Source organism: Ornithodoros turicata, chromosome 3, assembly GCF_037126465.1.
Source record: "Ornithodoros turicata isolate Travis chromosome 3, ASM3712646v1, whole genome shotgun sequence".
Lineage (NCBI taxonomy): Eukaryota > Metazoa > Arthropoda > Arachnida > Ixodida > Argasidae > Ornithodoros > Ornithodoros turicata.
In genome coordinates, this window is record NC_088203.1 from 47,807,446 (window position 1) to 47,833,596 (window position 26,151).

General features: G+C 44.2%; 1 protein-coding gene across 2 annotated transcripts in view; it reads left to right on the forward strand.

Moving 5' to 3' along the window:
* Window positions 1–26,151, forward strand: part of LOC135387017 (uncharacterized) — a 162,030-nt gene that overhangs the window by 87,150 nt on the left and 48,729 nt on the right. For both annotated transcript variants that reach the window (XM_064616450.1, XM_064616451.1), the window contains exons 5-6: window positions 439–540; window positions 7,451–7,504. In XM_064616450.1, coding sequence (XP_064472520.1) covers window positions 439–540; window positions 7,451–7,504 — 156 coding nt within the window. The remainder of the gene's footprint in view (window positions 1–438; window positions 541–7,450; window positions 7,505–26,151) is intronic.

Below are 26,151 nucleotides of genomic sequence, written 5' to 3' on the forward strand. Positions count from 1 at the left end.
GCGGGAGTTTGTTCATATTATCGCTGTTTACGTAGTAGTACGCAATTATTCCTTTTCGTAAACAGGTACGTATTGTTTGAGACTGGGTTAGCTACAGTCGCAAGACAGTACTCCGCTGTGCCATGTAACCTCGGTCGCGCTTGAAAGTGTTGTGCCAATGTCGGATTTGAAGGTGCACCTGTTCATAACCCGAAACAAATAGTCGTGCAGCAAGTGGAGATTTGAGATGCCATGAACCACGGAGTGCTGATTTTAGACATATGCGCCCCCTACAGTAGGTATTTCTTGTATCGTTATGGAGCTATCGACAACGTTTCGCGAATACTAAACCGATTTGTTTAGATCATTTTAGAATCTTTTAGAAATGAGAGCCTTTGATAACTGCCACCATATAATATTTGTGAAATAATTTATCAGAATAACATGTTTATTTACCAGAACCCACGTCGTGTGTTGGTCATCTTCACAGTGTGGCACCTCACAGCGTCTCCTGGAAGCGTCGGAGCAGACATATTTTTGGGATATCACGCTTCCGATACGGTAACAACTTTTTGCTGATTATATATAGGAACGTCGTCCATGTTGCTACGAAGCAATGCTTGAATGCCGAATTTGTGATACGTTTTCCTAAAGCGCCTAAGTTCCTTCGTGGTTCCTGTTCACTGAGTTCGTTGTGACGAACGGTGTAAGGCAAAATAGGAAAGCGTCCCTTGCACTTTCGTATGCTAGTGTAGGTCTCAGGCGCAACTTCAAATCGCTAAATGCCCGTGTATGCATTGCGTTATTTTCAATCATCGTGAGGACGTCACTGTTCTGGAAGACGCGATTCAGAGGCCTTCTTTATTATTTGCATCTCCCTTTGTTAAATATCTTCGTCAACTGCTGTAAGTCCGCACATTAGGTGCAGTAAGATAGTTGATGGGGTTATAATGAAACGTCGGACTACAGCTGAGCATTGGGTTCATGACCGAGTACGATTACATCATAGCTCGAGGACAAACTATCATCCATTACGTTCGCCGCTTTCAGGCAGCGCCACGCGTGGCATGTGGGCCGATTCATACGTTTATAATGTCATTTGATAGTGGAAACTCATGCTTCGTTTATTATAATATAGTGATATGTTTAAAACTAATGTGAGTCGTTGGCTTTGTAATATTCAGAACGCACGCAAATAGCAAACAAGATACTATATAAAATTCGCACAGAAATGGAATTTCGAAATCATCCTAACGCAGTATAGTGTACCTCAACAATACACAGTGAGTTATCAAGAACACGTATAAGCAGTGGAAAATGTAGTCGACATGTGGGAATACTTTCAGCACCGCGAACCGGCCCGCACACACCGTGGAACGTATAGAGCAGGAAAATTAGGGATGGGAGACCTCCACAGCGAAATACACGAATTAAGCCATCATGAGAAACCTCACAACCAGGGCCGGCGACAGAAATTACGGTCGCCTGGGATGACTCCGGATGAGTCCTGTCCAGGCCCCTTCCTCTCGTCTTCTGTGGTTCTAGCAGCCGTCAGGCCTTAGTGTGGTGTCGGTCGGAAGGAAATAACTACCTTTGTAAGACCGAATCCAACTTCCATGGAGCCTGCATGACGCGACCGTCCATGAAGAGATCAAAGATCAACTTCTTTCCCTTTATTTTTCGATAACCATCGTGCTGAACATCTGGTCCGCATGCTCATGCCGATATGGCTGTAAGAACACAACATATTCTCCCCCCCCCCCCTGCAAAAAGTCCTTGTGAAATACCCAACGCACACGTATACTGAAACGCGACAATTAAACGTGGATGTTAATGACCGACGGGGTCCCCGTGTGTTTTGGGAGGACGTCTATGTCTCGGAGGCAGCAGACGTGTCTGCTGTCCTGCACCTTCGTTCGAAGGCAAACGTGATCCTGCTCCTGGCAGATGAGTTGGCGCACCGATGCCAGTAGCAGGGGGGTAAGCTTGTGGTGCCGCTTCTTGATTGGCGTCGTGTTGTGACTGGGATACAGGGACATCGGAGGCATCCACACCAGTAGTAATGTAGGTGGGATAATCCAGCCTGAAGGACTCCGTGGAAGGTGTGGGGTTGCTGCTTGCTGGCTGAATACCCGCTGGTGCGAACTTTGATGCGTTCCATGTGTTGCCGTCGGCTAGTTGGAACAAGTACCTCCCTTTTTGTCGGATGATTTTGAGTGGCTTGGAGAATGACGGCATTGCTTTTGGAGTGAATCCTGGTTTGCCTACCCGAACGTAATCTCCTACTTTATATTTTGGCGCTTTGGCACTACGTTTCTGGTCCGTGTAGGTCTTGCTCTGTTGCTAATGCCTGCGCACGCGTTCACGTAGATTGGTCATTGCTGCAGCAGGATCATGCTCAAGTAAAGATGACGGTATCCCTATGATGCCCAGTCGTGTCCGTGGTTTCCTGCCATGTAAAAGTTCGGCAGGTGATTTTCCGGTAGTTGCATGCGGGGTACCTCTGTACAATCCCAGGTACTCGGTGACGGTTTGTCGCAGTGGTCTTCCTTCCAAGAACGTGGCTTGAACATAGTTTTTCAGAACTCTATTAAACCTTTCAACAAGCCCGTTTCCACGTGGATAATACAGAGATGAAAATGAATGTTGAATGCCTCTATCCCTGAGGAACTGTTCAAACTGATGTGAAATGAACTGGGGTCCGTGATCGGACACCAGGTTGTCAGGAAAGCCTTCTCGTGCAAACACTGATCTCAGGAAGTCCAAAATTGTGGATGCTGTCACATTCGTGCAGAACTTGGCCTCTGGCCATTTAGAAAAATAGTCCACCATCACGATGGCGTACCTGCAGTCAGGAGGAGCTTTTTCAAAAGGGCCCATTATGTCCACGGCTACCTTCTCCCATGGCCTGCTCGGAAACGGAATGAGTTGCAGTGGTGTATCAGCCGTCTTCGCACTTTTGTCGGCGTCTTGACGAATATTACACGACTTGACAGCATTCTCAACTTGTTTATCCATCTGTGGCCACCAGTATTTCTCCCTTAAACGCTGCTTGGTGCGCACGATGCCTGGGTGCGATTCATGGGCTAGCTGTATGAGATGTCCTGTGAACGCTGGTGGTACCACTATGCGATCTCCACGTATTAGGAGGTCTTCGAATACCGTGAGTTCCTCTTGAACTCGATAAAATGGCTGATGATCTCGGCATCAAGTCTAGCTTTAACGGCCATCCTTCCATCACTAACTCCATGAATTGTTTCAAGATCGGATCATGCCGTGATGCTAATTGAAGGTCTGTCTTCGCTACAGACGTTTCGATTTGGCCAACAAAGTCGTATTCCTGATTAAGCTCTTCAGTCTGGGCATCGTGTGACAGAGGCAATCGCGACAGCGCATCTGCTATTTTGTTGTCGGTACCCCGGCAGTACTCTACTGTGAAATTGTAACGAAGAAGGCGCTCTGTCCATCTACTAAGTCGCAGTGGACGTCTTCCTGTGCCGCGTGCCGATAGCAATGTCAGCAAGGCTTGGCGATCTGTGCGAATAAGAAAAGGACAACCCCAAACTTGCACTTGTTGCAGAACAGCTCCTAACCCGTACGAAGAAGCGTCTGTCGTGACGATTACTGGTAGTGTAGGGTCGAACGGGTGGACGACACGGTCTTCTCTGAAGAGTGACTTCACAGCATTGAAACTGTCATTGACAATGTCTGTCCACAGGAAGGGTTGATTTTTTTCGTAGTAGGGCACGCATAGCCTCCACGAGCGTGGCAAAGTTTGGGACGAACTTTGAGTAAAAACCTACAAGTCCCAAAAACGAACGTAGAGTAGCAACATCGTTTGGTGCTGGTGCATGTGTAATTGCTTCCACTTGAGAACGAAGCGGACGTAATCCATCAGTGCTTACGTGGTGCCCTAAGAATTCCAGCTCCTGTGTCTCGAACACACATTTTGCATTGAGCTTCAATCCGGTTGAGCGAATGACGGTGAGCACTCTTCGAAGATTTTCTTGGTGTTCAGCTTTGTGTCTCCCAAACACAATGATGTCGTCGATGTAACGTAATACTCCGGAGCAATCCTTGAGTATCAAAGACATCATTCTTTGAAACATGGCGGGCGCAGATGAAAGTCCGAAGCAGACCCGTTTGAATCTGTAGAGTCCATCATGGGTAATAAATGTGGTCAAGCTCCTACTTGCAGGATGCAGAAGGACTTGATGGTACGCTGACCTTAAATCGATTCGAGAGAAGTACTGAGCTCCTGCTAGCGCATTCAGCAGCTCTTCTGTATGTGGAAGAGGGAACAGGTCTGGTATGATGGCTTTGTTCACCTCACGAAGGTCCACACAAAGGCGAATCTTTCCATCCTTTTTTGGAATTACTACAATGGGGGAAACCCATTCTGACGCCTCAACCCGTTCTATTATGTCTTCCTTTTCAAGGCGACGCAGCTCTTCCGTAACAGCGTCGCGAACTGCCAATGGAAGTCGACGTAGTTTAGCAATTACGGGTGGGATATCTTGACGAACTTTCACATTGTGGGTAAATCCGTTAGCCAAACCCAGCTCTGTTGAAAATAGCTTTGAGAAGTCCTGTGCAAGTGAGTCTGGTAGCATTGATGAAGCGAAGGACGTTTCATAGCAGCTGAGTGTTCCCACCTTCAATATGTATGCCGAGTCCTTGGATGGCGTCAAGTCCCGATAACGTTGTTCCTCTGGAAACTACGAAAAAGCGAACAGCATGGTGCTTGTCTTCGTAAGTGACGGCAGCCTCGAAGCACCCCTTTACATCAATATTCCGTCTTGAGTAATCCACTAAAGCAGTGCGTGGTGGAACCAGAGTGAAACGATGAGCGAAATGTCTCCTGAAGAGATCTTCTTGCAGAATGGATACTGACGATCCTGTATCAATTAAGAACTTTACCGGTACAGTTTCAAGACGCGCTTGGATGAAGAGACCTTGCTCTTCCTTTGAAGGTACCACGACATTTAGAACTTCATCCTCCTCTGTAGAAAGCTCCTGTACTTTCGTCGGTGTCTTCGACGCTCGACAAACTGTGGCGTAGTGACCAAACTTGCCACAGCTGTTGCAACGCTTGTGAAACGCTGGACAATTCGAAGCATTTGCGAGATGCTGCGTTGACCCGCACCGATAGCAGCGTAGTGTTTGCGCTCCGTCCTTGCGCTTAGAGTTCTGGGAATGATGCAGCTGGCGCGTTTGTCCTTTACTTTGACGCCCTCGGGTCTTCCCCGGCGGTTCATGTAAAATATTTCACTATTATGTGTTCTTCAATACGTCATTGTAAGCTTTGAAAGTATTCTCTGTTCCCCCTGTCATGCGATTAGACGATGAAGAAAATCATGATGATACTTTCTCGCGCAATCTCAAGAGTTCATACAGCACTACGTGCGGCCTGTTTCTCATCGTGTGAAGCAAGCCTATTCTTTGTAACTGTTTCTGTGTGCAACCGTTGCTGGAACCAAGTTGCAGCAAAATTTATACGCGAATCGCCCCGAACAGCTCACTGAAACCCAGAATATGTTACGTCTGCTGTCTTGCACACATATGCAGACGTCCTTGCATTGCCGTATTATGTTTCCGAATATGCGCCCTTGTGTGGCAAGCAGTTCTGCACAGCCTGCCAGATGGCAGGGGTGGGGAAGTAATAGTAATACTTTGTATGATAATACTACTACTGGAATACTTTTGAGTATTTGTATTGTGTATTATAACACTCATTTTTGAAATGTGTTTGTATCCGTATCATAATACTTTTGAAGGTGTAATACTTTCCCAGAGGTCATAGGTTCGACCTGCTAAGTATCCCCGGTGCAGTTTATAAGTAATTCTTCGTGTCCCACAAACATTTCCACATGTACAAGGCCCGTATTATTCCCCTGCCCCAAATTATCCCAAAGGGAGTGACCTCGGGGTCAGAGGTTACTGGAGGCTTACTGGAATTCCTTCTAGTTCAGTGTCCCTAAGAATGAGTCATCCCATTGCAAGCCCTTTGCCACGTGAAAGAGTGCGTCCAGTCAGTCACCCCAGTACGCCGTTGCACTATGGACCAGTGCAATGCCTCCTATACCTGTAATACATGGCAAGATCAATGGTCGCTCCGTATTCCAGCGCCCCTTTCCTGTTCCTCCTCTCCCACGGTCCCCTTTTTACAGCGGTGGCGCTAGTTCCGAGGGTCGCGAGAACTGTCGTCTGGTATCGGTTCGTCGTTTTTCGAATTGTTTCGAATGTTTTTGAAATTTTTCGGATTGAAGTGCTTCTCCTCGCAACGCGAGGCTAAATTCTGCTTGCGGACGGCTGCTGTAGCTACAGCTGCTGCGTTTTTGTCACTCGGTGCGTATCCTAGGGATTCGGCGCCACCAGACGGAGGCCCCGCATACTAATGCAGACATACGCGAAGAAAAGGGAGCCCGCTGACTTGACAGGTATAGAGATGCAGGAGGCATGACCAGTCAAACACTTTTGAACGGCCCACATTTTCTCGTCCAGTCGGGACGAAATCAAGACCCTGCAACACTGAGAGCAAGCTGTTCACTGTGATCTAACTGATCAGCGCTCTCTCATAATATTCAGAAAGGCCATGCCCTACAGAGGACTACCCCTTTGAGAACATGCTAAAAATGTAAGCATCTGAAATAAAGCGTCATTGGAGAATGACTGTCTCGATAAGTAATAGGCAAATTGTATATATTTCTTCTTTTCTTTTCCTTCCTTTCTCCCCAAGTTACCTATTACTGGTATTACATAGAAGTATTATTACTATGTATTATAACACCTCAGAATCAAAGTATTAGGTATTAGTATTATAATAGCAATTTCTGGGAAGTATTATGTATTAGTATTATTATAATACAAAATATGAGTATTACTGCTCACCTCTGCCAGATGGTTTCACGGAGGCGATAACTATACAGCTCGTTCACGCAGGGCATTGCCGATAGCCACGGTTAGGCCACGGGCTGGTGGTTCCAGGCAACAATGTCGCAAGCAGCACATGCACAAATGTACCTGTAGCAACGCGAACAACAGTAATGAGCATGAGCCGCTCTCTTGTTCCCCAATGCCAAAAATAAGGCAATGATCAAGCAGTTGCTTATTTTGTACTTCCGGCACTGTTTATAACAGATAACACTGTAGCGAATATGAGACACTACGACAATATTTTTCTCAAAAATAATCAACTAAAAATCGTCTGCGGCATGCATCAATATTTATTCTCGGTCAATTCAATATTCGGTCCACTGGAAAAAGATTCCTTAAGCCAGCACGAGAAAGCACCGCTAGCTAAGAGCCCCCAATGTGTAAGTTCGCTACATATATCCCAAAACGTATTTATCGATCATGAAACAACATGTATTGCACCATTGGGTTACAGGGTTCACTTTTACGACCCTTGTCTGTAGTGAATAAACATCATTTACAATACACAGGTTCACTGTTTTTTGTTCCTTTCCAGAACTCTAAGTTTGCACTGAGCACAACCATACGGGTCGGCATGGAGCTTTTAAAGGTGAGCAAAGAGAATGACCATTTTGGACACCCCATATTACGACCACTGATGATGGGAGCTGTAAAGGCCGAGTTCAGTCTCCTTTTTTGTCCGCCTCGTCGTGGCGGATAAAATCCTACTCTTTACCCACACGTTCTTTTGTCTTTTCCCTTGTATTGTGTTTGGCTTTCCGTTCTCCCACAAGAGGTCTGGAAAGGCAGTAGCCAAGCTACGCCCCAAGTCATTGTATTTCCACCGCCGAACATTTGGGCTATCGTCCTGAATTAAGTGGCTCTGACTGTAAAAGTGAAAGCATGGATAATTAATTTTTGTGTATATCCTAAGTGTTGCCCAGTCCTGGACAGTTGGTGTGCTTACTTGAAGTAGAATATCAATTCTCTTCTGAGCTGCCTACATAGCCCGGCATGTGTTTTTTTTTTTTTTCATCCATGTTATTACCATCAAGGAGTGGCTTCAGTGCTTTTGAGAAGTGAGGCAGTGTCCGGTCAGGGCTCCAAGAACTTTTATTTTGTACGATCTACAAATGCATTACAACATTAGCAGGATTACTGCTATCATGTACAAAATACATGCTACAAAATGTGCTGCCTAAATGGTGTCATGTCAAAATGAGAGATGTCATAAATGCCTTTACCTCGTCATACCACACAGACATAGTAGTGGACACAAGACTACACAACACGTACATACTTTTACACGAGCTTAATATGTCCGGCAAAGTGAACACACCTGGGAGTAACTAGGGTGTTCACAGAGAACGTGTACTCTTATACTAGCCACGGAAAGGTGAATCTCTCACTTCTGCATACATTTTTATGGCACCTGTTCTTTAGCAGGAAAGCATTAAGTCCCTTTTCATAACCCATATTTAGTAACAGAACTCCATAGAAATATGTCTCGCTCAAGAACTGCACAATATGATTCACCCTAAAAACAACGGTTCCTCTGATGCTTTGCCGATCAGCAAAATATCTGCTTCTCTAATTCATACATTACTTACTAGGACATTTGCCAATTGTATGCCTGAACTTCCAATGTCCGACTGGGAAACACGTGCCTCAAGGAACTCTTGTGTCACAGTGAATGAAGTACCAACGTTACAACGGATTTCACTCGTGTTATAGGCACCCTTCGCCAGATGGAAACAAGTGTTTGTCTGTAAAAAGTCACGTACCGAGTGAGGAATGTTTTTAACGCGATCCCCAACGTCACTCGATGTACTGGACCTCTCGTGGTGCTCAACCGGCATAATTCTCCACTTGTCGTGCCCTACGGACGTCGACACTAGAGGTAGCGATCATTTTCCTCTATATATTTCGCACGACAGACTGCCCCTCTCAGCAACTACTGAACTGATTTCTTTCACAAACTGGAGACGCTTCCGTGAGGGCCTCAGAACATCTGTGCACACCGGTATGTCTCCAGAGGCTCTCTCGCGAGCAATTAGCCGCGGTATTCAGGACGCGGTGGTCATGTCTAAAAGAGTAACAGGACATGTCGGTCATTTTCCAGCAATTAACCACCTTACGGCATTACGTCGCCGAACAGAAAGAACGGCTCATCCGACAGGGCAACTTACGGACACTGTAGAATACCGCCGGATGAAAGCTAAAGTAACAAGGCAACTTAAGAAAGAGGACAGGAAGCGTTGGCGTAAGTTTTGTCACCATCTTTCACCGTTTGACCCGGCCACGAAGATCTGGAGGACAATCCGGCCTCTGAAGGAGGCGCCCCCTCAAAAGAATCCTCTCGCGGCCTTGGCTATCGTTAAGGGTATAGACGAAAACACGCTAGCGACGGAGTTCTGTGCGCTACTAACGACACCGGCAGCTTCCTCGACGACACCGCTACACCGCAGTTTTGTCCACAGTTTGACTGCTGAACTTCACCAAGACTGGCCCCGTCCACCGGAAGTTATGGATCGCGACTTCACACTAATCTAGCTAAAGGCAGCGTTGAACTTTGTGAACGCCGGCTCGTCCCCGGGACCCGATAAAATCACCTATGCCGCACTGCGAAACCTTGACGGGCGGTCACTCCAAGCTCTCCTTCATGTGTATAATACGTCTTGGCAACAAGGATCTTTACCACATACCTGGAAGGAGGCATAGGTTGTTCTCATCTTGAAACCAGGCAAGCCTCCAAATGCCCTATCCTCCTTTCGCCCTGTGAGCCTGACAAGCTGTATGGGGAAACTGATGGAGAGAATGGTTTTGCATCGCCTCGACTGGTGACTCGAAAAACAACGTGCGTTCCCTCAAGAAATGGCTGGATTTCCATGGCGAAGCTCCATGGATCCAGTTCTCGACCTAGTCTCTACAGTCCAACATGCTCGTGCCCATCGGGGGATCGTCCTATCGATTTTCCTCGACATCAAGCGCGCATATGATACCGTATCGCACATCTGTGTGCTGCACGCCTTGTGCTCGTTTGGGGTATCCGGTCGGCTCCTCATCTGGCTGCAAGACTTCCTTACGGACCGAACTGTCGCTGTCCGTACGTCCCAAGGCCAAAGCCCACAGCATCCTGTTCATCAAGGAGTCCCCCAAGGAAGTATTCTCAGTCCGACACTCATTAATGTGGTGATGGTGATCAGAAATTCCTTGCAAAGTGTCGTTTTTCGTGTATGTAGATGACGTCGCCCTTTGGACAGTACGAAAATCACGCCCAGCCATACAGCGCCGCCTGCAGCTCGCTTTAAATAATGTACATACGTACATCATGCACCTTGGAATGGACCTTTCACCCGAAAAGTGCGTCGAGCCCCCTTTCACGCGCAAAGCTATGGCAAATTTCCCTCTTTGGGTTGGTGCCAAGAAGCTTGAGTCGGTATGCTTCCACATTAAACACCTTGAAACTAAAGTGCAGCGATGGCTCCCCGCAATTCAACATCTTTCTGGCTCAGGATGGGGCTGTGATCAGCGTTCTCTGCTCGCAGCTCACGCGGCGTTGGAGAGGGCGACTGTGCGTTACAGCCTTGCTGTTCTGCACAGGATATCAACAACATCATTAAATACCCTTCGGCCCCTGTTTGCTCGAAGCCTTCGTCGCTGCCTCGGAGTTCCAAGAATGGCTGAAACACGACAAGTACTGGCTGAAGCTGGTGAACTCCCCGTTGAGGTCCTAAGTGAACGTGAAACGCTTGGCTCTTCCTACGTTTGCGTGCTCACATTCCCCGTCACCCGCTCCTCAGGAAAATTCGATACCGCTTTGAAAGCGACTTCGATCGCGATCGAGTTGCGCAGAAGACACGCCAGACTATCACTGGCTTCATAGCTAAGGACATTATACCGCCGGAAGCGCCCTGGCCCTTGCCGGCACCGCCGACTTTCGTAAGGCTTCCGAACCTTCTGGAAAGAAGAGATGAGGTCCCCCTCTAGTCCGCACTTTCATGCTCTGGTAGACGAGAGGTTTTTACGTTTACGGCAGCATATACAGATGGCGCATCCCGTAACAACAAGTCCGCCTCAGCATTCGTCATACCATCCGAAGGCGTAGTGCAAGGACGACGCCTTTCACATCCAACTTTCTCAACAGTCGCGGAACTCTAAGTCATCCTTTTCTTTCTACAACACATCGCTGATTTTACCCCGCGGGAACGGGCAGTCTTCACAGTCTCCAAATCTGCACTTCAAGCTATTGAAAATTCCGGCATACGAGGCCCATCCGCACCCCTAGTCACAGATGTGTTAATGGCTTACCACACTGTCTACGCAGCAGGCCACAGGCTAGTTCTCCAGTGGGTTCCAGCCCATTGTCGTGTCGTGGGGAACGAGCAGGCTCACAGCGCCGCAGAAGCTGCACTCTCGTATCGGAAACGGACCAGTATTGTTCTGCTGAGAGGAGACCGCCGTTCCATTCTGCGACGCCTCGTGACACCCCTGGCTTCCCGCCAATGGACAACCGACATTCTCCTCCCATCTATGTTGAGCAGAGTTGATCCAGCGCTAGCTTTCCGCATGCCACGAAACACCTCTCGTCAAGATGCTGCCTTAATCCACCGAATGCGACTCGATGTGGCCTTTACAGCTCAGTGGCGTTACCGCTTGAGACAAGTTGACTCTCCCACCTGCTGCCACTGTGGTGCTCTTGAGGATCTGGAGCACATTCTTCTTCATTGCCCCCACTACCAACCTTCCCGAACTGCACTCTCCGAGTCTCTTAGTCAGCTGGACTCTCGCCCCTTCTCCCTATCGAAATTGCTTGGTCCCTGGCCCAATCCAGCCCAACAACGATCTGCGCTCAAAGCTCTTTTGACGTTTCTGGACACCATCGGACTTCGATCGTTATTGTGAAGGGGCTCATTATTTTATTCCCCGCATCCCCACCAGCAATGGGTTAGAGTATTGCCTCTGGCGATGAACCTCCCCACTCTCCTTCTCAAAATAAAGTTGTTTTTGTTCCATTCTCATTGTCCAATGATGCCTCAACGGCCCACACTGGCGCACTTGTTCAGGCAAGTGAATGAGCATGTGCATCTTGGGTATGAATGCGTCACTACATACCAAGCAATGTACATTCTTTGGAGCTCAGCAATAATCTCCTCTAGAGTCGCTAAACATTCTGCTGTGAGCACCGGAGGAAGTACCATTTGTGTTATAGTGATCAGCAAGGTCAAACAATTACACTGTTGTGTTGGAGCAATAGAACATATCCTTGACAATATATGTAGCAGGTGAACTAAAAGAATAAAGCTCTGCTTTGCAGATGCAATTACTTCAAGGCCTAGCTCAAACAACCTCGGTCTGTTTTAGGGATGCTCCTATGGAATGCAAAAGCCGAAACGGCGTCATTCAGCTGCTTGCGTGAAAAAAAGATTTTGGTCTTAATGCTCCATTCGGGAAACAACGTAATCTCCTTTGGTATTATGTCCTCTAGGAGCACATACATAGGGTCATAAAGTAGACCATTGCTCCGCATAAAGTGTGGTAACTGTTTCAAAACTGACGGACCATTAATGCCATATTCTTTTGACAATGACTGCCTTTTAATCTCACTGTTGACGTCTCTTAACTCCAGCAGTTGGCTGTCTATATGGTTCTCAGTTCCTGGCGTACACTGTGTGTGATATGCTACATCTGGAAATTCGGACGTAGGACTAAAGCATGTGCGGTAGCCTCTGTATACTTTTCGACTGAAAGACTGCTTAAATCCTGCTAGTCCGTTACAAGCAAGCGCATCACGAACAAATGCAAGCACAGATGCAAAAAAGCGCTCTTTTCCTTGATGTGTCTCGAACTCCACCCCTGCGTCAGCTAATGTGGTTAAACTCTCAACTGTAATGTGCTTCAAGAAGAGTTCCTTGCTCGTCTCACTTTTCAAGTGAGAACTTTGTGCCACTCACAGTAAAAATATGTGCTCTAACTTTGACCGGTCATGTGGATGGATGTTTACAAATGTAATGTAGAACAGCGTGAGTTTGCCCCTCTAGCCACGTTTAGATCCGATTGGATTTATTTATTTTTTATTGATACACATACCCTTTAAGGCCCAGGGGGCATTAAAGAGGGGAGTGAGCAGGACACAATACAAGATCAAAGCACAGTAATAGTACAAAGTAACAATGGATAAATATGGGGACACAACAAAATGACAATAAACAAGGAACTTGAATCAGTGAGATACTCGCGACAATATATAATGGCATTATATGTGAAGAACATCGCACAAGCTGTTTTTGAATTCTATAATATTAGTAATCGAAGTAACAGAACCAGGTAAACTATTCCATTCTGATGAGGCGCAGGGAATGAATGAGCCCTGGAATGATCTCGTTGAAGAACGCAATACACCTACTTTTGACGATAATCAACACGGAGGGAAATGTAAGATGGAGGAGTAATCAAAGAGGATTTTAAAGTCGCATTGTGATAAAAAAATTTATGAAACAAGCAGAGGCGGAGCATTTTCCGTCGCAAAGAGAGATCAGTTAATAGTAAGCTAGTTCTCATAGCGGTGATACTGGTTGTGCGATTGTGGTTGCCTAGTATGGAGGGGGGGGGGGGGGGAGCGGGCTGCTCTGTTGTGAACTGACTCAATTAGTTTGATGGGATTATTTTGATCAGGGTCCCAGACTGAGGCAGCATATTCCAGTTTAGGCAAGACAAGTGTTTTATATAGCGTAGTCTTCACGTGAACCTGGGCAGATGAGAAGTTTCGACGAATGTAGCCCAGGGTGCGGGACGCATTCTTAGTAATGTACTCAATATGCGTACGTCATTCAAGGTTGTTAGAGATGAAAACGCCCAAGCATTTACCCTGCTGGAAACCGTTTCATTCAAAATCCTATGAAAATCTCATTGAACCTATTGGATGTCATGTACACAAATCTCATTCAGTGACTGCGAAAATTCTCATTCCCAATAGATTGAAAATGGTGCCATATTCAATTAGTCTTAATGAGAAATCACAGTACGTGTTAATGAGATGTAATGAGAAATCACAGCAAGTGTTAATGTGATGTAATGAGAAATCACAGAAAGTGTTAATGCGATGTAATGAGAAGTGGTGGCTTCAAACTCATTGAATGTCCCATTGGACCAATGAGCCCCAGCAGGATATTTCTCATTGGAATGGTTCTCCATTTCGATTCGCCAGTAGGTTTGTTGTGGTATAGTCACATTAGATGTGTAGAGCTTTCCAATCAGTATAAATGAAGTTTCGCAAAAATGTATTAGACTCAATGTGATTTGGATAATTTACTGGATCAATGCACTACATATTGTATTCTATCACAGCACATATTTCAGCTTGGGTGTAATATTCTCAGTCGCACTGTGCCTTCACAGATGCGAAATGTTTGGCTAGTAATACTGTCGTGCATCAGATAGTGAGAAATGGAAAATCTAAAAGATGTAATTAACATTTAGCAGTAGCTGAAGGCGCAGCCTCCTTCACTCCTGCTTCTTTTCCAGGGAACACCTCATAAAGCGCAACAATGCAGTGTAAACCGAACACTAGAGAAGAGGTTGCCGGCAGCCACTGTACAGAATTAAGAGAAACAAATTTTGAATGTATCTTGGACGGAGCAAAGTATGAAGCATTATCCCAGCCCGGTTAGGTCCTGTCATCAATTGATAACTTCTCTTATACATTTAATACCGATGGGGCACAAGTATCACAACTTCAAAAATCAGCTTGGTCAATTCACGTGATGATAAATGAGCTGTCGCAAACTGTGAGGCAGATTGTGGTAAAGGAACGCTGGACATGAACTCCTTCCTCGTTTCTGTAGACGATGCAAAGGATATTTTCAGTGATGTGACATTGAAGTCATGAAAGTCATGGAAGTCATGAAGCATTATTCAAAGCAGATTTATTGGACTATGCTGCTGTGTAAACTCCGTATTTCTGGCCCCCATGCAAAACAATGTCGGGTTTCACGGGTACTGTGGATGTAGTTGGTGCTACCATGAAAGAGAGTACTATGCCTCAGCCATGGACCCTATCACCATTAACACCCCAAGAGAATCGACTGGTGAAGCAGCAGTGAGAGAGATCCAGCAGTCATTAAAGGACAACCTTTAATGTCTGCGGATATAAAGGACCAGCTGCACTAATAAACATGCCATATTTTGAATTTGCACACGGTGTTCTTGGGCGTTGCACGGACTGCCACAGGTACGTGGCTGTGTGAAGCCAAAGAAGCATTCTGCAGGTGTTTACTTTTATTCGTCACATAAATTGTAGTTAGAAACTAGCAAAGCAAAATAGACGCCGTTTTTGCAGTTGAGTAATATGGACAGGTGAACATTCTCCGGAAGACAGTCTGTAACTACACGATCAATAATTACCTAATAACGATTAATTAGTGTAAACACATGAGAATAACACGTAAACTGTCGCCAGCAGAACCATACTGCATTGATAACGTGCCACTTGAGCAGGTATCTTCTTATAAGTATTTAGGTGTAATCCTGTCTACAAGCCTCTCATGGAAACCACATGTTTGCTACATTATAAATAAGGCCAATCGTACGCTCGGATACCTTAAACGTAACTTCTCTCGTGTCCCTAGTAGCCTTAAACTAAACTTGTACAAGTCGCTGATTAGACCCCATCTTGAGTATGCTTCAGCTGTATGGAGCCCTAGTAATCGTACCCTGATTAACGCATTGGAGCAAGTGCAGAACCGAGCCGCGCGATTCATTCTCTGCAACTACCATCGAACATCCAGCGTGACACTAATGGAGAATCATTTATTATTACAATCATTACAGTCCCGACGCGACTTTTCTAGCATTTCTCTGTTTCATAAAATTTATTATCACAACATGTCGCTAAAAAACGAACTTCTTTCTTCTGCACATTATATATCCTTGCGAGTAGATCATTCTCACAAAGTGTTTGTTCCATAGCTGCAACTAACACACTGGCAGATTCGTTTATTCCGCGCACAGCACGTAGGTGGAACCACCTTCCTTCTTCTGTTTGCAACATCAGCTCTCATTTCAACAATGCACTTAGCGAATATTGTATTTGATACCTGCTTTCATACATCTGCTTATTTGTCCATGAAACCTGCATTTGAATCAACTGCATTTCTTGTTATTGTTTTTTGTATAACATATGTGTATGCCTATTTTCAATGTATTACCCACTCCCCTCTGTAATGAAGAACCCTGAGGGTAAATAAATAAATACAATTAACTCTTTAAGTTTGGGATTTCGCATAAAAGCGAGGAAACGGAAAGGAATATGTTCCTCGTTGAAAGACATTCCATATGGAAATATGTGTTAAATGCGCACCTGTGTTGAAATGTTCATCGCTCAATTTCGCTATGCAAATGAGCCGAAACAATAAATACGCAGTTTGCAAACGCAGAAACGGTGCGACCTTCGCCTTATCCGGGTTGAAGAGCGGTCTATCTGGCCATTAGCGCCTACATCAATCAGTTTCATCGCTCCAAATTACGTGGCCCTCCCACTTGGGTTGCATGTCGATCTTTCTGCGCTAGAAACGTGCTTAGTTCATGTTCCGGCTCATTTGCATAGCGAAATTCCGCGACCGATATTTCAACGCACGTGCGCGTTTGTGTGTTTTTTTTTTTTTTTTTTTTGTTTTTTTCAACATCAAATTACTTTCGACGCCGAATACTTACTTTCGATCCCGTTGTGTTATTTCGCCTTTGCGAGGAGTCCCCTAATTAAAAAGCTAATGAACTTTAGGTAATTCGTGATCATATACTAGCATGATTTGCTTCGAGGGAATGTTCGCCTGGCCATATAACTCAACTGAAAAATGGCGTGTATTTTGCTCTACCAATTTTTAATAAAAATGTTGTAGCGAATAAAAACAAACACCCTGTATGTTTGCAAGAAGCAAACAATAATCATCATTAGCAGAAGAATATTGACGCCACGAAGCTCTTTATCGAAACTACCAAAGGACTTCAGAGAATATAGCTCTTGGAAGCCCTCAGAATGGAAAGGTTGGTTACTTTTCTAAGTTTACCCATGTATATAGGGTATCCTTACTGAAAACTGACATCAGATCTCGTTGAAGCAACTGATTCAAGATAAACTGTTGCACGAGGAAGCTGAAAAGGCTGAAATATGCCGAGAAAATTATGAAGTGACAATGAGCAATAAATTGGAAGATTTATTGTAAGAATGTGAGACGGTTTGGCTGCAAATGAAGACACTATCTTTGCGAACTCGTTTAAAAGAAAGAAAAGTGCATGAAAAAGGAAGCTAAAACAATGAAAACGCCACTATGCTTCATTAATTTCTGATCCAAAGTTGATCCACACTAACAGGTATGAAAACAGATATACTACAAATATCCAGTGTACATATAGCAACAGTGACAACACTATAAGGAGATAATGTGTGACACAATTTGAAGCAGGCAAAATCTGATACATGCATATGAGAAATCACGAACGTCACTTATCCAGTAGCACCTTCTCATCTAATTGTCCGACAAAGTAAGTCCGTCTGTTGCAAGCGGGATGATGGCACATCATGAAGGCACTTCAGAGAACTATGGATAAATATCGGGTCACTAGAACACCTCTTGGTTCGCTTGGGAGTTGAGGATCAAGCGTAGGATCATACGACGACGAGAGCATTATGGCTGTAGTTTCGTTTGACAGACTGGCAAAACTGAAGCGTCGCAGGGTAAAGCTGTCGCAGTGCACAATCAGCTTTTGCAACCTATTCAGGAACGCGGAGTTGTGTCCATAACTCTGCACACGTTTCGGTCTTTATTGATTTTATCATCTTATTTATTATTTAGAATTGTTATTCTTATTTCGTTTTATTTATTATTTCATCATTGTATTTGAGCATAATTTAATATGTACACGTTGTGCAATTAATTTCGACAGCTATTTTCTTGTTTCCTTTTTTTTTTTTTTTTGCTTTATAAAAGCCCAGCTTATCTTCACAGCCAGGAATCTAACACTATCTGGCGAAGTCGCTGGAACATCCCACAAGGATCCCACAAAGATGCATCCCATTTCCAGCTCGAATCCAGCATTGAACTATTCTTGTTTTCGAATGGCAGTTGGATGGTTTCACAATGTGAATTCAACCTGCACTGACCCAGCATAGAAACTGCCTCGGCAGTCTTTTTGTTTTCTAGGCTCATTCTTATATTTGCGTGCGAAATCGAGCTCCTCTATTGCAAGTCGTCAGTGTCCTTCAGTTTTCATTGTTCAAAGTGTTTACAGTTTTGGAACTATCGGTGCCCTATTTCAGTGGCAGCTTTAATTATGCTGCGCAACTGTTTCAGAACCATTTGCTCCAACATGATTTGAAAGTTTTTCGTCTGCACGGGCACTTGGGAAAGGTGTAGGGCTCGAGACCGTTAACATATTTACAAAATGCAAGGGCAGTACCGCCTTCATCATACACCGCTTACGAGCGAATGATCGACAAAGGGGTCGTGTACAATGCCACTAGATATCATATTAAATGTTAGAGGACAAACAATAAGATAGTTTATCTAGACGGCGGGTCATATGCCGAGATTAATCGCATTAGCTTCCGCCAAGAGGGTCAGCAAACGAAGTTCACTGACACTTTTGGAATACAACAGTGTTCGGAACACACGTAACAATATGCTATGTTTCGCAATGAGTAAGAATACCTTCACCTGTAGTGTTGGCATGTAGACGTATGCACATGACACTAAATGAGCAGTTTGTGGTGACCAAGTTGCCAGACAAGATTGAATATGAGTGATGACTACCGTTGTGAAAAACTGTTTTTCCTTTCTTGGTAAAATTTATTTCATTGCATGTATCATTCAAGTTTTTAATTGTATTAGTAGTGCGACAATCTTGAGGTAACCATTGATGTCTTTTCTAGCAGTTCCTTTTTTTCTGAGATAACGTAAGCTATAAACCTCAATCTTTCTTACACGATGTCACGTAGCGTGTTTTTGAGATTTTCTTGTTTGAAGTATATACTTACAGCTGTCACATACAAGTGTACATTATTTGTATATGTTTTGCTATATATTGTTTACACACTTGTTGTTCACAACTTGCAAACACAATGTGCAAAACTATGCATGGGTAGAGAGCATACTTCACTTGAGGCACTCCTGCGTATTTCTATATGCATGCTCCTGGGGAAAAGAATATTCTCTTTCACTCTCCTGCAGTGCAAAAAAAAAAAAAGGATTTAAATGTAAGCAATTTAAAACTCGTCAGTTGCGTAGTTTGTGCCAATTGAAGTGTGTAGGAATTCAAACATATTTCGAATAGAAGATATTTTAAATTAGAATGATTGACTTCTATATTCAATGTACACCAACTTGCTCTATCCCTCGAATATGTTTTTCAGGATCTTTATCCTTTCGTCTATGCATGGAGCAGTCCTATACGTACAACATGTTTGCTCACATTAATTCAATTGACACAGTGATCATGATGGTTCGATGCTAAACCAATTGCCCAATTCGTTCTTCTTCTGTGAAGGGGATCTCAATCGCACAATACGTCGGTTCAGATTGCTCCAACTGGAAATCATTGTTTCTCATTGGCACCCAGTGAACTAGTTACTTCTTGATTTCCTATTAATCTTCTTCATCACAACACCTGTTAGAGCGCTAAAACATGAAGCTATCTTTCCCTCAACACTTCTCATTACTTCAATGAGAAATACCTGCGTTATTCACATTAAATGAATTGGGTGTCCCAGTTCTCATTGAAAGTCATTGGTTCTCATTAAACAAATTAGATCCTGGTTCCCTGGAAGACTCCTTCTCCACAACATCCGTTAGAGCGCTCAAACATAAAGTCAGCTTTCCCGCAAACACTTCTCATTACTTCAATGAGAAATACCTGCCTGTTCACATTAAATGAATTGGATGTCTCAGTTCTCATTGAAAGTCATTGGTTCTCATTGGACAAATTAGCTCCCGGTTCCCTGGAAGACTCCTTCACCACAACATATGTTCGAGCGCTCAAATATAAAGTCAGCTTTCCCGCAACACTCCTCATTATTTCAATGAGAAATACCTGCGTTATTCACATTAAATGAATTGAGTGTCTCAGTTGTCATTAAAAGTCATTGGTTCTCATTGGACAAATTAGCTCCCGGTCCCCTGGAAGACTCCTTCACCACAACATCTGTTCAAGCGCTCAAACATAAAGTCAGCTTTCCCGCAACACTTCTCATTACTTCAATGAGAAATACCTGCTATATTCACATTAAATGAATTGGATGCATAAATTCTCATTGAAACTCATTGAAATTGATGCGGGCGCTTAATGAGATCGGGTCTACTTTTTCCAGCAGGGCAGGACACAGACTCAAGAGGGATGTTGTTGACAGTATAGGCCTGACTAGTTACATTGCTGCGGGACACTGTTGGAAGCTTACATTTTGTTAGGTTAAGTTGCATTGCCCAACTGTTGCACCACTCGGATACTTTATTAAAGGGACTCTGACCAGAAGTTCGACAAATATTTCGTTTGCATCTATTACGAAGGTATAATATGCCTCCAAACCCCACGCGAAATATTTTGGCTGTGCGCGGAGGCAAAGTTTGCCAAACAGGGAGCTCAAAACCGGCTTCGCTTTTCCCCCTCAACTCGCGCAATCGGGGCCGAAATCTAGCCTCTTTGCACTGGACATCCGCCAATTTCCGTGTGTGTGACGAAGTCACGAGGGCCACGTTTCATTGGGCGCCCGGACCGGAAGTTCTGTTGTTAGTGAGTTTGTGAGAGCGCCGGCATCCGTCCGGAAAGCGATCTTCAATATGGACGTCGAAGGCAGAAATGCGGAGACTTCGAGCCCGGAACTTCTTTCTGACCTTTCTGCGATCGAGACATCGAGAAGAAAATTCTGCGTGCTGAACAGCTCGGTAGGCTTTCGAAACGTCGCCGATGCCGCGAATGCGAGACGAAGTTAGAGCTCTACGAACATCAGTTACAGATGAAGCAAACAGCATGAGTCGACTGTCTTCAGGTAAGCGATGAGCTTTTTAACGCACACTGTGATCGAACATGTAAACGTTCTCAGAAATTTCGTGTTCTGATATCTAATGCGCACTTGCTGTTCATGGTGCCGGTGTGGCTGGTGTGTCATAATGCCGAAGGAGATCGAATGCTTGTGCTGCAAGGAGCTCGAAAACACTGCCGAATGACTGCAGTATGAGTGCATTACAACCCACAAAGATTTCCAACTTCTATTCTTCAATATGACTGTCCTGAAGGTCGCATATTGAACTCCGTGGGCAGCGCGAACCTATGAGCGACTGTATTCACGAGTAAGTCACATGTGTCCTTGTCGAACGATGTTAAAATTTGGGCGCCCACAACTGGTTTGGTCCTGCAATAGAGTCGTTAAAAACTCCAGTACAGGGCGCAGCACATAAAAAGGCTATACAGTACACGACTCTGAACTGGAGAAAACCAATATAGGCAGTTTAGTAATTGTCAGTGTGCTGTGTCCTGAGTCACGTTTTTATGTATTGCCCTGTGCATACGGTTTTAGCGTAGGTTTTTAGCGATATTGAGTGTTCTTGATTGTCGATTCAGTGAAAAGCAAAACAATTTTGGGTTCTAAAAGAACACAGCATGTGTAGTAATGTACAAGGTGTGGGCAGGTAAACTGCAGTTACTCTCAGGTACATGTAGAAATGACAATGCACACACACTGTACTGTAACCGGTTACCTATTTGCCTAAACTATATTTTATGTACATCTGTGTAGACGATGCAGATACACTGCGTATCGCCAGTTTGCAAGGTGAGTATGGCACAAGCTTGGAAAAAACAAGATCATGGTCATCCCAGCCTGTGCAGTGAAGAGGGTCTGGCAAGCCTTTCCCACAGAAAATGCCACAGGCTTCAAGTAACCAAGATCCTAACTGGGGGTACCTCTTCGCACAGCTCGTCTATCACATTTAAAATAATTCAGCATCTGTATTTAGGATGATCTATAGCTCTCAGGATGATGCATGGTTCATGAGTTCAACATGTTGTGTTGAAACACAACACTAGTCCTTTCTAATGAGTCTTGCGGAACGATAGATGAGCACTCCTTTCGTGACATTGTGTACCATTGCTACAGTGAACAATTTCTTGAGCAAGACTGATGAACGAACAAAAAATAGAGTCTTGTCTTCCAAATATGTATGTTCCTTGTAACTTCCGTATTCGTTAAGTGACCCATGTTGATGTCCCCCCTCATGTAATGCCTGCAATGGCCTTTGAGACATATTCATAAATAAATAAATATCAAAACCGGAAAAAGATGTAACACGTATCCTCTCTTTGTGTGAATGATACATAGACATTCTCAGAAGATTTGTACATAGTCACACTTTGCCTCATTTTGCATAAAGCCTAGTTCCACCTCTTACATCATCTCCACAATCTCCAAAGCAGTACAAGGCTAAAGTAATCAGCTACTACATAAAAAGAAGGAGGGGAGGAAAACAAATGCTGGCACATTTAAAATTCGAAGAAACCTTGGTACTTTCACGGGGCTACTCACGGCTCAGTGCTGGATCAGATCCCGATGGAAAACAACTTTTCTGAGCCTCAGTGATTGATTCCCTTGATTGCACTGACTGTGAGGCACATCTCATTGGCTTGGTGGCAAGTGGGCTTGCGTCTGATAGTAAGATTTGGAAGAAAGGGAGCAAGGAACATCTCTCTACGGTCTTAAGAAGGATATCAACGTTACCTGTCAAGGTACAGCATTTCATGTTGCTTTCAGTAAGTACAACACTCCTCATAGCATATACCATTCGTGTTGGGAAAGCATGCTGAAGTTAGCTCAGGCAGTGCATCCAGAACTGAATCGGGTTCATAGGGAGCACCTGGTGAGAGGGACAGCAACAGTGTCCAGTAAAGACTCTCCAGGAATTTTGTGCAGGTTTGGGGGTCACACCTTTTAATAGTGTTGATGGAAAGCAGGGTGTGTGAAACACTGACTTCTGGTAGATGAATTCTTGTTATTTATAACCAGGTACCCATGTTCTAGTAATCTAGAAAAAGCCTTGGCTCTCTTAGAGGAAATTGCTAATGAATCTGAGTGTCTTTTGTGGAAACAGGTTGTAACTGCCTTTCTATCCACCCTTCTGAGTTGCCCTAGCAAAAGCAAATATGTAATGCTGTACACCATATCTGATGCTAGCACACTAATTGCTTTGAGTGTTCTCAGGCTTCTGAAATGGAGCTACCTCGTACATACGCTGTGCCATGTCAGCAAGAACATAAATCAGACTGCCTTTACTTTTTAAATTGGCCCTTCAGTGCTTCATGTGACTGCTAGAATGGCACCCCCAAAACAATAGGCAACAAGAATGATTTCTGCAATGTATTGAGCTTTGTAAAACAACTTTATTTGAAAATATATTCCAAAAGCCGGGTGACAACCTCATAATGTAGCGTCCTTTACTGCAAACACCGCTGAACACAACGAATAAAAACAGAGCGTAAACGTTTTGTCGCCTATCCGGGTGGCATCATCAGTACAACAGAGGCCAAAGATGAGCACGTCAGCCTATCTAAGAGGGAATCTTACACATCCGATAGGGGGCCACGGTATGTATTACAGGCTGAAGCATCACGCCTGATAAAGCAGGATTCTAAGAACTTTCTAGGGTCCCATCGCTAGTCATGAGCAAAGGTTACTGCACCATCAAAATATATGTCCCTTAGGACAGCAGTGGTAGACTGATTCGGTCCTGTTTAGTTAAGCTAAGCATTAGTAGCCCTGGCAACTGGCTCTTTTAGTCTTGTCCCACGTCTTTTGTCTATCTCGCCAATGTAGGTTGCATCAGATTCTATGCACTCAACTTGATATGCACAGTCAAAATGCCTGATGGGCACAGTGCCCTCCAAATAGCGTATGAAATATATTGGATGAAAGGAATGCGGACCACCGATTTGACTCCTTTGATGTTGTTTTTGATTGTTCTCTGTTGGAGGGATGATGCCACCTGGATAGGCAATGAAACGTTTACTCTCTTTATTCTTAATTGTTGTGTTAAGCCAGTGTTCTGAGTAAAGCATTTTACATTATGAACTTTGTTTGAATGATGATTAGTGGCGAGCTTCATACCCTGGGCCACTACTCTAACAATTGCTTGTGGTAGTGTGGCGAAATGGAATAACGAGCCTTGTAGACAATTTACTTGGCAATATATTTATTTCTCTCTCATAGATTGAAGAACCCAGTGTGGTGTTACATAACGGAGGGGCACGTAATTATACAAGACCGATCACCAAAAGGCCTTGCTTTTGACTAGATTAAAATGTGAAGCGATTGTAATATAACAAATGCTGCATGGTGGCGATATGATAGGTTCTCCTCACGAGTTGTCGCCACAGTTACGGTTAGTTGAGAAACTGCATATCCAGGTAGCAGGATCAAATTTTAATTAGGCTACTTTGGCCAACACGCGAGCGTAGAGCACAGTGTCAAAAGCCCTTACAAAATAAAAAGAATACTACATCTACATGGACCCAGAAATCAAGACAGTTTGAAATGCTGTGAACGAATTCCACTACGTTAGTTTTGCCTGAATACCCTTTTCTAAAGCCATGCTGGAATTTAAAAAAAGAAATTGGCAGAGTCAACTTAGTTAACAACGTGGTAGTACATGATGTGCTCCATTAGTTTACAGGGAACCCTAAAAAGTGGAGCTGGTTAATAGATAGAAGGAGCATAGTTGTCACCTCTTCTGAAGACAGGAATAAGCTTGAGACCTATGTCCTCGACTCGCACACATACTAAGAACCTTTGACACAGATTAACGTATCTTCATTCCAGCTCTTTCACTTTCAGATGTTCATCTCTGTTGAGTGGTGTCATTCTTGTAATACAGATTGGAATTGAAATGCAGGTGCATAAGGGATGCTCTGAAAGAAAAGTGTTTGGTTTTAGTCCTCTTAATGTTTCTGAAAACGAAAACAAACTTCACGGTGACTATTCTTCTGAAATGAGCAATTCCAGGATGACAGCAAAAAAATATATCTTGCCATATCATTATATCCACCTGGCACTTCAATTGAATAATGGCAGTTGAAGATGACGATGATTCAATTTAATGACGCATAAGCAACTCGGGCTATAGTGTGCCAAAACCATGGTAAAACTGTGACTTGTTAAATATCAGACGATTATACTAAAATAATATACTTTGTTGGTTGGTAAATTGAGATATAGACAAAAACATGATATGATAAAAATAAGCAATTGAAGAAAAGGCAATTGTTGGCTTTGTGTGACTGATGTCGAGTTTGCCACACTACGTGTTGAATAATAATGTATGCTGATACGCTGTAGCATATAAAGTACAATCATACACACGCTCAATATGTGGTGGATATGTGAAACCAATATACACATACTTACATTTCAAACTTTCTTGAAAAAGGCAGTCCAAGTCTGTCGGATTTGCCAGACTCTACACAAAGCCAGTAAGCACAGTGTGGAATGACTGATTCATCTTTCGAAGGCAGAGGTGCAGCTTCCACGACGCTTCGTCATCTCAATGCTTCGGAGCGGCATAGCCTAGTAAGAAGCCATCAGAAGGATCTCATAACGATAACTTGGTCGAAAAAGTGGAGGGTTCTGTGGGATATGTAAGAAAGCATACGCGTTACACAACAGCTACGAGAATGATCGACTGCACCTGCATGGTTTTCAGTACGTAGACTTGGAACTGAAAAATAAATGTGCTAACCTTGTTGATACTACTTTTCCGTCAGGACCACACGAGAGCACATTTGGTTTCTTTAGTTGAAGGTATCATCAGGTCCCCATGCTCCTTTGAGATGCAGCAGACAGAAGTTCGCTGAGGCGAGTGACTGCCGTTGCGGTTCATCGCTTCGCAGCAGATCAAGAACAGTACACCGCAACGATAGGTGAAACGTTCAGAATATGGTGACCAACACCAACCCAATGACCCGAACAAAGAGGATGAACCGGGAGTCACACAAGTTCGCAGTTCGCAAGCTCGGCATACGGCATCCATTACAGCTGACCGGATACGGAAGCATATATCGAACGCCGTGTACAGATTGAAAAGAAAATCGTAGAAACTGTTGCAGGTGATAAATGCAGGGTATATTTTTCTTTTTGAGGCTCTGTAACAAAAACATATTAACGTAGAAATGCCATTTCATGAAGGAAATTGACAGATATTGCGTGACCACGTGACGCGTTTGAGC